The 13,579-nt window shown below is 38.9% G+C and overlaps 2 protein-coding genes across 4 annotated transcripts; both read left to right on the top strand.

The window, feature by feature from the left end:
• Window positions 1-362: 362 nt before the first annotated feature.
• LOC102717344 (IQ domain-containing protein IQM4-like) lies at window positions 363-4,196 on the top strand. 3 transcript variants are annotated; one of them, XM_015837414.2, is made up of 10 exons: window positions 363-500; window positions 1,317-1,729; window positions 1,821-1,935; window positions 2,065-2,130; window positions 2,230-2,318; window positions 2,427-2,514; window positions 2,641-2,778; window positions 2,921-3,013; window positions 3,126-3,227; window positions 3,348-4,196. In XM_015837414.2, the coding sequence occupies exons 2-10, from the start codon at window positions 1,338-1,340 to the stop codon at window positions 3,930-3,932; spliced, it is 1,668 nt and encodes a 555-aa protein (XP_015692900.2). In that variant the 5' UTR covers window positions 363-500; window positions 1,317-1,337; the 3' UTR covers window positions 3,933-4,196. The 3 variants fall into 3 exon arrangements, with proteins under 3 accessions (XP_015692900.2, XP_040380242.1, XP_040380243.1); XM_040524308.1 differs by having other exon boundaries at window positions 3,126-3,233; XM_040524309.1 differs by lacking the exon at window positions 363-500 and having other exon boundaries at window positions 1,311-1,729; window positions 3,126-3,233.
• Window positions 4,197-7,491: 3,295 nt separating this feature from the next.
• Window positions 7,492-9,365, top strand: LOC102717068 (germin-like protein 5-1). Its single transcript, XM_015837493.2, has 3 exons — window positions 7,492-7,554; window positions 8,390-8,528; window positions 8,621-9,365. The coding sequence occupies exons 1-3, from the start codon at window positions 7,492-7,494 to the stop codon at window positions 9,154-9,156; spliced, it is 738 nt and encodes a 245-aa protein (XP_015692979.2). The 3' UTR covers window positions 9,157-9,365.
• The last annotated feature ends 4,214 nt before the right edge of the window (window positions 9,366-13,579 follow it).

Raw genomic sequence — 13,579 nt, 5'->3', positions numbered from 1 at the left:
CTCTTTTCTTCCGTTTAAGTTTATAAATCAAAATTTAGATTTTTAATTATAAATTTAGAGTTGATTTTAAGAATTTTTTTACAAAAGTTTATATTGAGTACGTATATAAGTTTTATTCATAAATTATTATTCATAAAAAAGCCAAACAATCACTTTTTTTTTCTCGGGGCAGAAATCTCAGCCTGAGTTTCTCCAAGAAATTATTATTCATAAATTATTATTCATGAAACTTTGTTTCTCCAAGAATTGCTGAGACTGATAGGAGTAGGACCCGCTCATGGTGGAGGTAGAACGCTAGATTTCAGTATATATATTAGAGGGAAGCACTGACCAACCCTGAGGTGTACAGCAACAACCATCAAGCCATATCTCATTCCATTCCCAGTTTCAGAGAATTCTCTCAGCTCTCAAAACCTTCTTCTCTTCTTGTGATCTTTCCTCTGTCTCTTGGGAGAACAACTCTGTTCTTGCTTGGAGGTGGCTAATCGCAGACTACACAGGTGAGAGGAGCTTGGCGTTGCTTGTTCTGAATCTGTCAAAGCTTGATCTTTTCTCCGTTCTTGGTCTGTGGGTTCTTGCCATGGATTAGAATTGTCTATGATATGCAGAGTTCTTCAGTCAAAATGTGATCTTTGAAGCCATTCTGAAAATCTTTCATCTCCCTTGCGCTCTGACGTGATGCATATCAAATTTCTTATCAAATCTGTTTACCTCTTCTTGGCTTGCTCTTTCTTGAAGAACAACGGAGTCCATGCATTTATGGAGAATTTCTCCTGAATCCAGCTTTTTTTGTTTAACTCTGAAGAGATGTTCAAGTTTGTGCCTTCTTGCAATTCCCCTGTTTTTACTCAAGATGAGTTCACCATTGCAAAGAATTGGAGCCAAAAGGAGGGTTACTGATTCTTCTGTTCTTGAGATCTTTGGATTCTGTTCAGCTGGATATAATGCCGGCTATCTACAACACCACCTCCTGAGCACGTTTGTTTATGATGATGAATGCAGCAATCCTGAATGAAAAAAAAAAAGCAACTTTGTAGTATTATTTTGCTGGCAAAAGTGCATGTTTAAAAGGCATGGCGGCTACTTCGCATTCAACCCTTTTTTAATGCTGATGTAGTGCTAGTTGCAGCATATGCATGAACGGATTTGGTCTCGGGTCATTTCTGCCGGCTACTGGTTGTAACTTAGTGTTTGGTTCTTCTCTCTGACTTTGACCGCATCACAGGAGCTGAATTATTCGTTTTCTCTATCTTGCGATCTGTTTTGTGATGACTCTTTCACCTGAATCTAGTTTTTCCATCTCTGAATTTTTGCAGAGCGGTAGTGGTTTCAGTTTTATGGGATTGCATCAGCATGCATGGGCTGAAGTTGGCATGGAGATCTTCAGCCCAAGGTCCAATGATATAACATCCATGGTGAACAAAATTGCTCCTTGGAATGAACAAGAGAAGATGGCCCTGAGAACACTGGTGAAGTGCCCGAGCTTCAAAGAATGGGAAGGGGGTGAAGAAACCAAAAATTCAGTGAATCACAAGAACAGGCCTAGCCGGATAAACGTCGTCGTCGACGGCCGGAGAAATTCAGACATGTTCATGGAATCGAGCCCCATTGTCTCCTCCAGCCCCAAATGCGAGCTTGATGCTGCAGCAGTCAAGGTTCAGAAGGTGTACAAGAGCTACCGGACGCGGCGAAACCTCGCCGATTGCGCAGTCGTCGTCGAGGAGCTATGGTACAAATCATCTTCTTCAGTTAATTTGAACAGTTAAACTATTTTTGTTCAGAAGTTCAGACTTGTTTAATTTTTGGTGTTCTTGGTGCAGGTGGAAAGCACTGGACTTTGCATCGCTGAAGCACAGCTCGATATCATTCTTCAATGGCGAAAAGCCCGAAACCGCGGCATCCCGGTGGGCAAGAGCAAGGACAAGAGCAGCCAAGGTACTGAATTTTGTTTTCTGGTTACTACTAGATTTACAGTTGTTGATTAGTCCAAAATGCTCTTGAGATGCCTGCTGTATTCTCATCGAAATTGCAGCTGCTGATGTCAATTCTCCTTGGCTTGATTAGGTTGGAAAGGGGTTATCGAAGAACGGGAAGGCTCAGAAGCTGGCATTGCAGCACTGGCTCGAAGCTGTAAGTCACATGCCTCTTAACTCTGATACTAAACTATGCTTCAGTGAGATTGTTGCTGATGTTAGTTTACTAATTCTGCCGTTTCTTGTGTCTGGACAGATTGATCCGAGGCATCGATATGGCCACAATTTGCATATTTATTATGGTGTCTGGTCCAGGAGTGAGAGCACAGAGCCATTCTTTTATTGGTAAATGACCTGAACATATTCTGCCTACTGTCCATAGCTCCATACTTTGTGTTCACTTGAAGCCTCTGACTAACAATGTGGCAATTGTTATACATGATCAACTAACAGGTTGGACATTGGGGAGGGCAAAGAAGTAAATCTTGACAAGTGTCCTAGGACCAAACTTCAAAGCCAGTGCATCAAGTACCTTGGACCAGTATGTTCCTCAACCCTATCAATTTTTTTAAGGAAATAGACGAAATATTTTAAAATGATTTGAAATTTGGCAAACTGAAATACTGAATAACTGAACCTGCTCTGTGCATATTGTTCTGAATTGCAGAAAGAGAGGCAGGAATATGAAGTTGTTGTGGAGAGTGGCAGGCTTGTTTACAGACAGTCTAGAGGAGTTGTCCACACTTCAGATGATTCCAAGTGGATCTTTGTCCTCAGCACAACCAAGGCATTGTATGTTGGCCAGGTAACTGAAAATTTCCAGCTCATTAGCCAGCAATCTGTATTCACACCGACACGCATATAAACCGGATATTGATTACATCATTACAGCACAATTCTCTGAATTTGTTCTGAATTTCTGTTTTGGTTTTGACTCTTCGGTGCAGAAGAAGAAAGGGTCATTTCAGCACTCCAGCTTTCTGGCTGGTGGAGCCATCACATCTGCTGGAAGATTAGTGGTCAAAGACGGAATCCTCAAGGTTTGTTCATATGAAAAACAAATTATGTTTTTTCATACCACAAGAGGAGTACTAAAAGTTTAAAGAAACAGTTTTTATCTGACAAAAATTTGATGTGTTTATGTTTCTTCAGGCAATATGGCCATACAGTGGTCACTACCTTCCAACCGAGGAGAATTTCAGAGAATTCATCAGCTACCTTCAGGAGAACGGCGTCGACCTTGCCGATGTCAAGGTAAATGTAAGAAAATTCTCACCACATGATCTTTTCTGTTCATCAGAATTTTAGCATAAATCACACAAAAATTACAGCTTTGAATGGCTGATCACATGTGATTCGTCTTCTTTCTTTCAGAGATGTCCCATTGGCAAAGACGACGACTACCCATTGCCGAGCAGGCCCGACGCAGCTCAGCCTGACGTCACCGTCGCCATTGCCGCCAAGGACACTGAGAAACACGCCACCGCCACGGCAGCTTCAGCTGAGCGTCTAGGCGACACCATCTCCGGCGACATGGACCATGCAGCCGTCGACGATGGCAGCATGAGCGAAGGCGAGGACGAAGACATCGATGCAACGAAAGAAGCGGAGGAGGTGAGGAGGTCGCCGGCGGTGCAGGAGCACGCACCGACGGCGAGCGTCGTCGCCGCCGCCGAGAGCCCGAGCAAGAACCACCTGTCGTGCCGGTGGTCGACGGGCACCGGGCCGCGCATCCGGTGCGTGCGCGACTACCCGCAGGACCTCCAGTCGATGGCGCTGGAGCACGTCAACCTGTCGCCGAGGCTCGCCGCCGGGCCGGCGTCGAGGAAGAGGGACCCGGTGCCGTCGCCACGGCCGAGCCCGGGGATAATAGTGTCGCCGCGGCTCGCGTCGGTGGGGTTCCGGCCGCCGGTGGTGGCGCTGACGCTGCCGGACTCCAAGAGGAGCAGAGTGCATTGAGCAATTTTTGCTTAATTTCAGTAGTTTTTAGCTGATCAGAAAGAACAAATAACAGCTGGTCCAAAAATTTTGCGAGGACAGCGATTCTTTTGCTGCTAGCAGCATGCAGATTTCTTGATTTTATTTCTTCTTCAGTGTTTGTTGTAGTTGCTTCAGATTGTACAATTTGTCAGTTTTGTTCATACTCCAGTTATTCCTTTAGTTAGATGTACCTATGTACACAACGGATTCATGTAAATTATTTGAGACGAGAAAGAAGCAAAGATGAGGAATTTATTTTTTCTAAAGTTCATAAGATGAGCAGAAGCATAAACTCCTCTTAACCTATATCACATGGATATGGTTGATTGGTTGTGATTTTTTTTGTCAGCAATACGGAGAAGATTTACGCGTCATTGCATTAAGAGAAATAGAATTGGTGTAGAGATTGTGATATCTAGTGAACAAAATAGGGCTGCGTTCAGAGAGGGTAGGGATAAGTTAAACGGAAAATGTAATAATAGATTAATATATGATCAATTAATTATTAGTTATTAAAAATCTAAAATAGATTAATATGATTTTTAAAACAACTTTCGTATAGAATTTTTTTTTTTCAAAAAATGCACTAGTTCAAAAAGCGTGCGTGCGGAAAACGAGAGAAGTTAAGTTAACTTGTTGCCCCGGCGAACGCGGCCTAGGTCCTATACGGTTTACGCCTCGGTTTAGAGGGTAGACCGATTTCCATTATAAAAAAAATCTAATAAATAAAACACATAGATGTTCTTGGCAACAAAAGAAAATGCACAGATTACAGATTCAAGGGACAATGCTGGGTCTGCTTTTACTTTGTTGTTCTCTCTTTCAGTATGTGTGTTCTCCAATGAATTGCTGATCAGAGTGAAGTTTGAAATTGTCATATGACTTCAAAGTTGAAACTATCCGATATTACGTGTGATATTCGTAGTCTTCGAATTGAAGTATGAGTCCTTTTTTTTCCTATCTATTGACAATTTTATTCAAAACCCTCAGGACCGGAGCCAACGGCCTACCTAGGCTGCCGCTTATCTTCAGACTTGTTCAGAACTTTAGTCCAGTTCCGAGGCTGCTAAAAAGGTTTGACCAGTTCTGCAGCCTTTTATCCAATTTCTTCGTGCAAAACTTAGTCAGAGCATTCTCATGAATTAAAAAGGTCTGAAACAAAAAGGTTTCATGTTTCAACAAATTCAACTTTGCTGTTCAAATTTGCGAAATCCAAACAGCGACTGTGTATTGATGCAGAGATGTGCTTGTTGCCCAGTTGTCATAGTGTCATGTAGCTATTGTTTGCTATCGAGATTCCATTTACGCTCCAATCTGGACAGGTTGGTTGGCTCCAGAGCAAGTTCAACACTATAGCCAACTACTAGCTCCAATTCATCTATAGCTAATCTAATCTAATAACCAATTTATATAATAGGTATCTACAAAACATTAGTACATGGTCTCACATATCATATATACGCTCTGTCTTGGAGTCTGTGTGCAGCTGGCTATAAATTAATAGCCCACATATCTTCTCTCCTCCCTCTTATCTCTATAAAAAATACTTATAGTTGGCTTATAGCCTGCTATTGTACCTACTCTTAGATGTGTCACTTTCCGTAGTTCTTACAGAAATGAAATGTGCAGATCACGTGTTAAACTCTGAAGGGCTGCGAAATGATTCACAGGAAAAAGGATTCGAATTATTCTTTTTTTTTTGTTTAAACAAACCACATGCGATAGTGAAATGTTTTATATTGATATAGCAGAAAAAAAATAGAAGATCATAGCTTTAGGAGATTATAATCAGCAAAAAAAAAACACACAACAAACCACACCACACTCCTACGACACAAGAGGCCCCTGCTGATAACCAAACAAGAAAACAACATCCCAGCTGTACTCCGACTCGATGAAAGACCCAATGACATTTTTAGGACTCATGCAACATTAATTATTTGATCCTAAACATAGTACAGATCTTGGGATATTTTGTCCTCTATTTTACATGTGTGACCTGAAAGTCCTTGGCCATAGTTTGCATTGACTACATTACGGGCTTTTTTATCATTCTTGAGAAGTATATTGAGGTACCAACAATTTTAACATAAAATTATAGTACATTAAGATACTAAATATTTATACTGAAAAATATGATACCTTGAAATGCTTTTCTAGAAATAGTAAAAAGAAAACTCTTGCATTATACAAGAAAGGTGTTATGAAAACTTGGGTCATATATAGGTTCAGACGTTTTGATACCTAGATGTGCAATGGCAGTATTTGACAGTGTCGACAGAAATAACAAAATCAATTAATCACCGATGATGCATTAGGCATTCTTCCCAAAAACCAACCACTTATTGCTGAATATATCATGTGCAAAATTGTGAAATTTTGTCTTCAGCTAAGGAAACCCAAGGCATATAGTGGGCCTTGGAATTGGCTAATATATATACCATGAGAGGACATGTGGGCCTTCTGGGCCAAACAAAACAAGCCAGGTTTTGTACTAACCATGTATGGATTACATGTTTTATGTGTCATCCCTTTTTTGAAAAAAAAAATGAACCAATTGTAAAAGCATACCCAACAGAGGTGATAAACCAAACACTACCCAAAAATTCTTCAAATCCCAATGGCTAGTTCATTCAACACAAGTTCAACATATATTTCATTAACATTTGAATCAACATATATAAATTCACGTAAATTTGTTGAAGATGATGGAGCCAACACTATTGTGACGAGGCGACCATACATGTAGAGGAGATTAAAGTCAAAGTTGGCATGACGGCAACACTGCATGGGTAACAGTTGCTTGCTTTCTACTTACTCGCTGCAGCCTCTGTTATATAGGGCCCGTTTGGTAGAGTTCTGAACTCCACCTAGCTCCAAACTCTAACTCCAATAAGAGTTGTTTCTATGGGAGCTGAAGAGCAGATCAAAACTGTTTGGCTAGCTTGGTGTACTCCAGAACTTCTAAAAGAGAGGATATGGAGTATATTAACAATAATACCCTTGTGGATCATACGAAGTCATGATTAAGCCATAATTTAATTATGTTTCTTTTTCATATAATTAAATATCGATTATTTTTTTTAATTTGAACAACACAAATTACAAAATCCTATATGACAGTTAACATATAATATAAATGTTTAGTAATAATATGTAGTCCTACGTGAGTGGTAAATTCGAGTAATTATAACAAAATAACAAAGGATAGTGGGTCTTTTGGTATGGAGTGGAGCTGTGGAGCAGCAAAAACCCAGCTCCACCCCTGTACTTCATTTTTTAGGAGTAGCTCCGCCAGCTCCGTTCCAAAAAAAGTAGAATCTGTACCGTTCGGCACAACTCCGGCTCTAAATAAGTTTGAGTTGGGAGCTAGAGTTGTGCCAAACGGGCCCATAGCTAGCTTTCACTGTAGGATGCTCTCTATATAATAACACATTCAACATGTGCATCATCGAACAATATGCTCAATACAAAAATATATCTAATTTCACATATATCATTGGCAATACCCTTCCCAATCTTCAACTAAAATGAGCCAATGATACAACCTACTCCAGACAGGGTTGTTCTTTACAGATCAATCCATCCACAGCTAGTGCCGGTCAGTGTCTACTATCTAGGGACAACATTGGAAAATAGAAATATAAAATAATGCCCCATTTGTATCATGAATTGAATAAGGAAATAGCTTCGGTGTCTGCTGGAGTTTGGGACGTATATTATTTCCGTAGATGAAGGATTATCAAATTCTTATTAGATATTTAATGGTACAAACGATGAAATTAAATACTATAGAGTTAAAAATATACTTTAGAAAGGTAAGAGAATGAATAGTATAATAGAATTTTTTTGTAAAAAACATTGTTTCATAATTTAGGAAGCGTGCGTGCATAAAAGTCGATGAATAATCAAGGGAAAAGAACGCAACCTTACTCGATCGATTAGTGTACACTGGTCACCAACCCAAGCATTGCACCGCTATTGTTTTTTATATTTAAAAATATTAGAAAAATATTTTTCATGATTTAAGAATCTTAAAATTCGCAATTAATTAGGAACTTCTATGTGTTTTGGTTGGTCTGAAGTTTAGGATCAATAAAATTTGAGTTGTATTTTTTGGAGGGTCTCAGTTCTTGCAACGTGAAGAATGTATGGACGCTTAACAATATACACTCCTAAATCTTTGGAGTAAAGATTATGCAAAACAAATTTGAAGCAATTTTAGAGCAAGACTCATATGTGAACCCTTAAGTAATCAATCCATTGGTGTATCTCTAGTTAATTTGTATCTCAAGGATGATAAAATTGACTATATATATATAAACAGACATATATGTAAAGGTGAATCACTCCAAGTCTCGAACCAGCATCTTCGTCTCTCCCTGCAACTCTGGAGTACATTTCTTCTTCTGCTAGCTGCCTGTGGTAGTAGTTAGGTAGCCATGGTTAGCAGCAGATTGCTACTGGTGGTCGTCGCTCTCCTAGCTCTCGCCGCCGGCCATGGCGTCGTCGTCGTCGTTGCCTTCGACCCCAACCCTCTCCAGGACTTCTGCGTCGCCGACACGACATCCAAAGGTACCGCGCGCCATGGTGATGCATGCACGCGTGCATGAGCTAGCTCGCTCGCTCGATCGAATTGATGAACATGGATGCATGTGTGCATGCAGTGAGAGTGAACGGGCTGCCGTGCAAGGACCCGGCGGCGGTGGTGGCGGACGACTTCTTCTTCTCCGGCGTCGGCGCCCCGGGGCGCGGCACGGCGAGCCGGCGGTACGGGTTCACGGCGCTGTCCGTGCAGATCCCGGGGCTGAACACGCTGGGCGCGTCACACGCCCGCGTCGACGTGGCCCCCGGCGGCGTGTTCCCGCCGCACTACCACCCGAGGGCGTCGGAGACGGCGGTGGTGCTGGAGGGCGCCGTCTACTTCGGCTTCGTCTCCTCGTACCCGGACAACAAGGTCTTCGCCAAGGTGCTCCGGCGAGGCGACGTCTTCGCCGTGCCGCAGGGGCTCGTCCACTTCCTCTACAACAACGGCAGCGAGCCGGCTGCGCTGTACGCGTCGCTGAGCAGCCAGAACCCCGGGCTCGTGCTCGTCGGCGACGCGCTCTTCGCCTCGCCGCTCCCCGGCGACCTCCTCGCCAAGACGCTCCTCACCGACGAGGGCACCGTCGACAAGATCAGAGCCAACTTCCACCGGACTTGATGAACACAACTTATATTAAATTCGGTTTAATATTATTTTTTTAAAAAAGTTATTGTGGAGAATTAACGTAATTATGATTTGCTGGATAATTAATTCGCCATGGAATAATCGTTTGCATGGATGAAACCGAGAAATATGGTCATGTAATACTATATATATCCAAGTCAAAATTATGTGCTTTGACATAATATTATCCAAGAATAACACTCCTTTACACGACGTAATCGAGGGCGTACGTTTGACCATTTATATTATTAAAAAAATATTTAAATATATATAATTATAAGTCATATTTAAAGTTTCTATAATAATAAATTAAATTATAATAAAATAATTAGTAATTATATATATTTTAAATAAGACAAATGGCTACTAGTAAAGCTTAAAGTTTCACTGCGTCCTATTAAAAAAAGTAATAGTAAACGTCAATAATATATTCTATTTATGCAAAGTCATAGCGGTATGGGAAAGGCACCACTTCACCTCCGAGCGAGTCTCGAATTCTCGTGTTCATGAATAAAAGTACTATTTGATTATTGGACTTAGCCACCCTATAAAGGATTTTATTCTGGGATTTATCTTCAGGCCACCCCGCCACATTTCATGAACATGTATTTAAGTGTGTTTAAGAGAGCATATTTGTGAGCACACACGTCCTCGGTACATTACTCACACGTATTCCTTTTATTTCGATTTTTATATTCATCCATATATCAATAAATATATATATATATATATATATATATATATATATATATTAGCATACAAATAAATATAGACAAGACCAGAAAGCCTTATACTAATATATATGAAACGAGGAAATATATTGTACCGTAGAAAATCTCGTTCCTATCTATGAGTGTGTTGTATTTTAATGTCACGATGTGATGCATGTTCAAACTAAAAGAAGCCAAGCGTTTCTTTAAAACAAAATCTACATGGAAGCTAGGCAGGCCTTAGGCTGCGTTGTTTGTTAGGTTTATTATCAGCGCGAAAAAATGAGTAGAAAATTAGTATATAATTAATTAATTATTAGTTATAAAAATATAAAAAATGGTTTAATATAATTTTGAGAGTAACTTTTCTATAGAGAATTTTTTTAAAAAAACATACAGTTTAAAGAAATGTATGCGAAAACGAGAGAATATAGGCTAATAAGAAGGGGAGAAAAACTCGCCCTAACTGTTGAAATTTGACAATTTATATATAAAATATTACTTACTCCGTTTGATACTTTAGTTTTACATTGTCTACGTAACCATAAATCCATAATCATCTTTGCACCTAATTTATATATAAAATATTACTTACTCCGTTTGATACTTTAGTTTTACATTGTGGAACCGATTGAGTATTTGCGTGATTAATTCTTCAGGTCTGCTGAAATAAGACGCTACTAGTACTCCTAAGTCTCAGGTATCGATAGTGTTGCTTGTTCCAAGTATCAAGTTTTCTTCAGAAGACTGCATTTTAAGGCAGGATTTTGGGTAGTACTTTGCAAGAAAACGGGTCCCACCGCACTAGTCCGTTTCTCATACATAAAAAACACATATGCGCACACACCATTTTGTATAGGCAAAATTTGCTACATAGCATTTTTAAAAATGCGTAATTAGTCGGTGGACACTGTAAGATCACGAAGTTACTACAGGGCACCATAAAAGTGTGGTAATTAGCTATAGGGCACTCTGGCCAATTTTTTATTATTTTCGGAGTCAAAAATTCTAAAAGTGACGAGATTGCCCTTGGTGGTCAACCGTTATGCGCCCTTATCGCCGCTGGGTTGTCATTGTCGCCGCCTGCTCACTCGTCCTATAGGCTAGGGTTCGGGTGTGGTGTGGCGTCGAGACCAACTGGGTCTAGTTTGACTGGACCCAGTCGACATAACGGGTTGGCAGCCAAGGGCAAACTCGTCATTTTAGAATTTTTGACTCCGAAAATAATAAAAAATTGGCCGGAGCGCCCTACAGCTAATTACCACACTTTTATGATGCTCTACAGTAAATTCGTGATCTTATGGTGTCCACCGGCTAATTACGCGTTTTTTCGATGCCCTTTAGCAAATTTTGTCTTTTGTATACGTCGTCACTACACATTTACATACCATCGCAAGTGAACTTTGTAACACGTGTTTTAAGAGATAAAGACTAACTAGAAATTACTGCATCATTTGTTTCATAGTATAAAATATTTTTGTGATACATATATTATATTAATATATATTTTTTATATGTGTCTAAACTCATTAGAACCTAACAAGAACTATAACATCTTATAATATAAAAAATAGAGCATCTTATCATACGAAAAGAAGGTCATATTTTTTTCTGAAACTTAACAAATTAACTTCACCATGGTGTGTTTGGCAGAAGCTTTTTTCTAACCTATACTCCTCAAGTCCTCATTTTCTATACATGTGTTTACCGAACTAGTAAATGATGTATTTTTTTTTAAAAAATCATTGTTTAAAAATTATAGTAACATATCTTCTACTTTTCTAGCTAATACTTAATTTATCATCCGCTAATCCATCGATCTATTTTTTTCATGCATGGAGAGAAGTTCTCTACTCCTACAATTGAACATAGCATAAGGAGGGGAGCACCAACTACGAAAAACAACTCATCTAACTTATTATCATCTGACTTAAAAGTGACTAACATGTGGGCTCTATATCTTCATGAACCCACGTATTAGTGACCCATGTCAGAAAGCACTAGGATGTCAGAGGATGCCCATCCCTAGCTACCTTGGTCAATCACCCAGGTTTACTGAAGGGATTAAAGAGAAAATTTCCACAGCAAATACCTCATAAATTTTAAAATATAAGTATTTCTAGGTTCTTTAGATGAATGTTTAAGACAAAAGACTTTGACTAAGATGGAGTAGGTGATGGTTAGATGAAAATTTAAATATGTAGTTGGTAGGGTCATCAGTATCATAAACAGTCCAAAAAAATATTTATTATAGGATAATATTTGAATCCAGAAAATACTAACAAGGGTATGGTTAAATTTGGGTAACCGCCGGCCAGACTGGTGTTAAGGACCTGTTTGGAGAGCTTAAGATTATGGGAAATAGCCGGTGAGAAACTAGTTTCTTAGAATCTAGAAAAGGTGTGTTTTTCAGCTTCTGACTTCTAGTTTAATTTCTAGATCTATAACTCCAGATTCTCACAAGGTGAGTGTTGTTTGGGATAGTTTCTGACTTCTGAAGATTCTATGAGAAGCTACAGCTACCCTCAAATAAGGTCTAATTAAGACTTTGACACATGCTAACCTCTCATATCGTACATACTTATAGTTCAGGTTCAAAATATAACCATGTCTAGGCTGCTTAGTCCAGACTAAGAAGATATCAAAATATACTTTTTTAAATTTATTTTAGTGATCAATTTTTAAATTATGAATTAGTTAGATTTCTTTTTATAAACATCTGATTAGCTTTAAAATTATTAAAACAACTAAAATTATAAGAATCGATGCAAAAATTATATTATATGGTATAAAATTTAAACCTTGGCAATATTTGTTATTTATATGGTATGGAACGGAGGTGACCTATCTAGACCTCACAAAAAAGACAAATTGGAACGCAATGTACTCGTAACTACGACCCAAATATGAGCAACCTGACCTGACCGATTATGTTAGTGTGTCAGACATCCGTAAGAGCAGGTAACCAGGTATAAATATATTTTAAGGAGATAAATAGAGGGGAGAATAACAGTACGGACTCCAAAACACACGTACGTATAGCAGGTAGGGCCGAATATTAATTATATAGTATATGTTTATAAATAACTAGTATATAAATTAACTATTAAATTAGTTATAAATAATTTAGAGCATCAGTTGCTATACTATTGAACTTGCTGAAACTCGGATTCCAAACGTCTGACATTGTAGAGTTCACGAGATAAACGGCAGCTACTGCAGCAGATGAACTGTACTGTAGCAAATCACTATAAGCAAAATAATAATAAATCTATGTTTCATAATAACTATAGCAGAAGGGCCCATAGTCATTTATCTCAAAAAACACTCTTCCAATGTTACCATACGGTTTCTTTTCTGCCACTACTATGCAATAACAGATGATCCGATTCCCCACAACTCCATATGGTCCTTTTGTATTTTCCATGTTGTACTACAAACTAAGCTTAACAAAAGACTTACCGTTGTGTTTTTTCTTAGGTAAGATATAATTTGAAACGTTATTTTTTATAGCTATTTAATGGTATAAGTGATGAAATTAACTATCACAGAATTAAAAATAAACTTTAAAAATATGAGATAATAAACTTTTATATAAAAATTCTGTAAAAATATAATGTTTAGCAGTTTTTTTTAAGAACAGTTTAGCAGTTTAATAAACACGAAGTCCTATGTTCGCCAACGACATACCAGGATTCCAGATCTAG

Source organism: Oryza brachyantha, chromosome 5 (assembly GCF_000231095.2).
Source record: "Oryza brachyantha chromosome 5, ObraRS2, whole genome shotgun sequence".
Taxonomy (NCBI): Eukaryota; Viridiplantae; Streptophyta; class Magnoliopsida; order Poales; family Poaceae; genus Oryza; species Oryza brachyantha.
This window is presented reverse-complemented; position numbering and strand designations above follow the sequence as displayed.

Bases quoted from the DNA above. Each gene is read 5' to 3' on its own strand.
- LOC102717068 (XM_015837493.2), top strand. From the start codon at position 7,492: ATGATACAACCTACTCCAGACAGGGTTGTTCTTTACAGATCAATCCAT. The intron at 7,555-8,389 runs GTCAGTGTCTAC...GGTAGTAGTTAG, and splicing joins TCCATCCACAGCTAGTGCCG to GTAGCCATGGTTAGCAGCAG. The intron at 8,529-8,620 runs GTACCGCGCGCC...GTGTGCATGCAG, and splicing joins CGCCGACACGACATCCAAAG to TGAGAGTGAACGGGCTGCCG.
- LOC102717344 (XM_040524308.1), top strand. From the start codon at position 1,338: ATGGGATTGCATCAGCATGCATGGGCTGAAGTTGGCATGGAGATCTTC. The intron at 1,730-1,820 runs GTACAAATCATC...TTCTTGGTGCAG, and splicing joins GTCGTCGTCGAGGAGCTATG to GTGGAAAGCACTGGACTTTG. The intron at 2,319-2,426 runs GTAAATGACCTG...ATCAACTAACAG, and splicing joins ACAGAGCCATTCTTTTATTG to GTTGGACATTGGGGAGGGCA.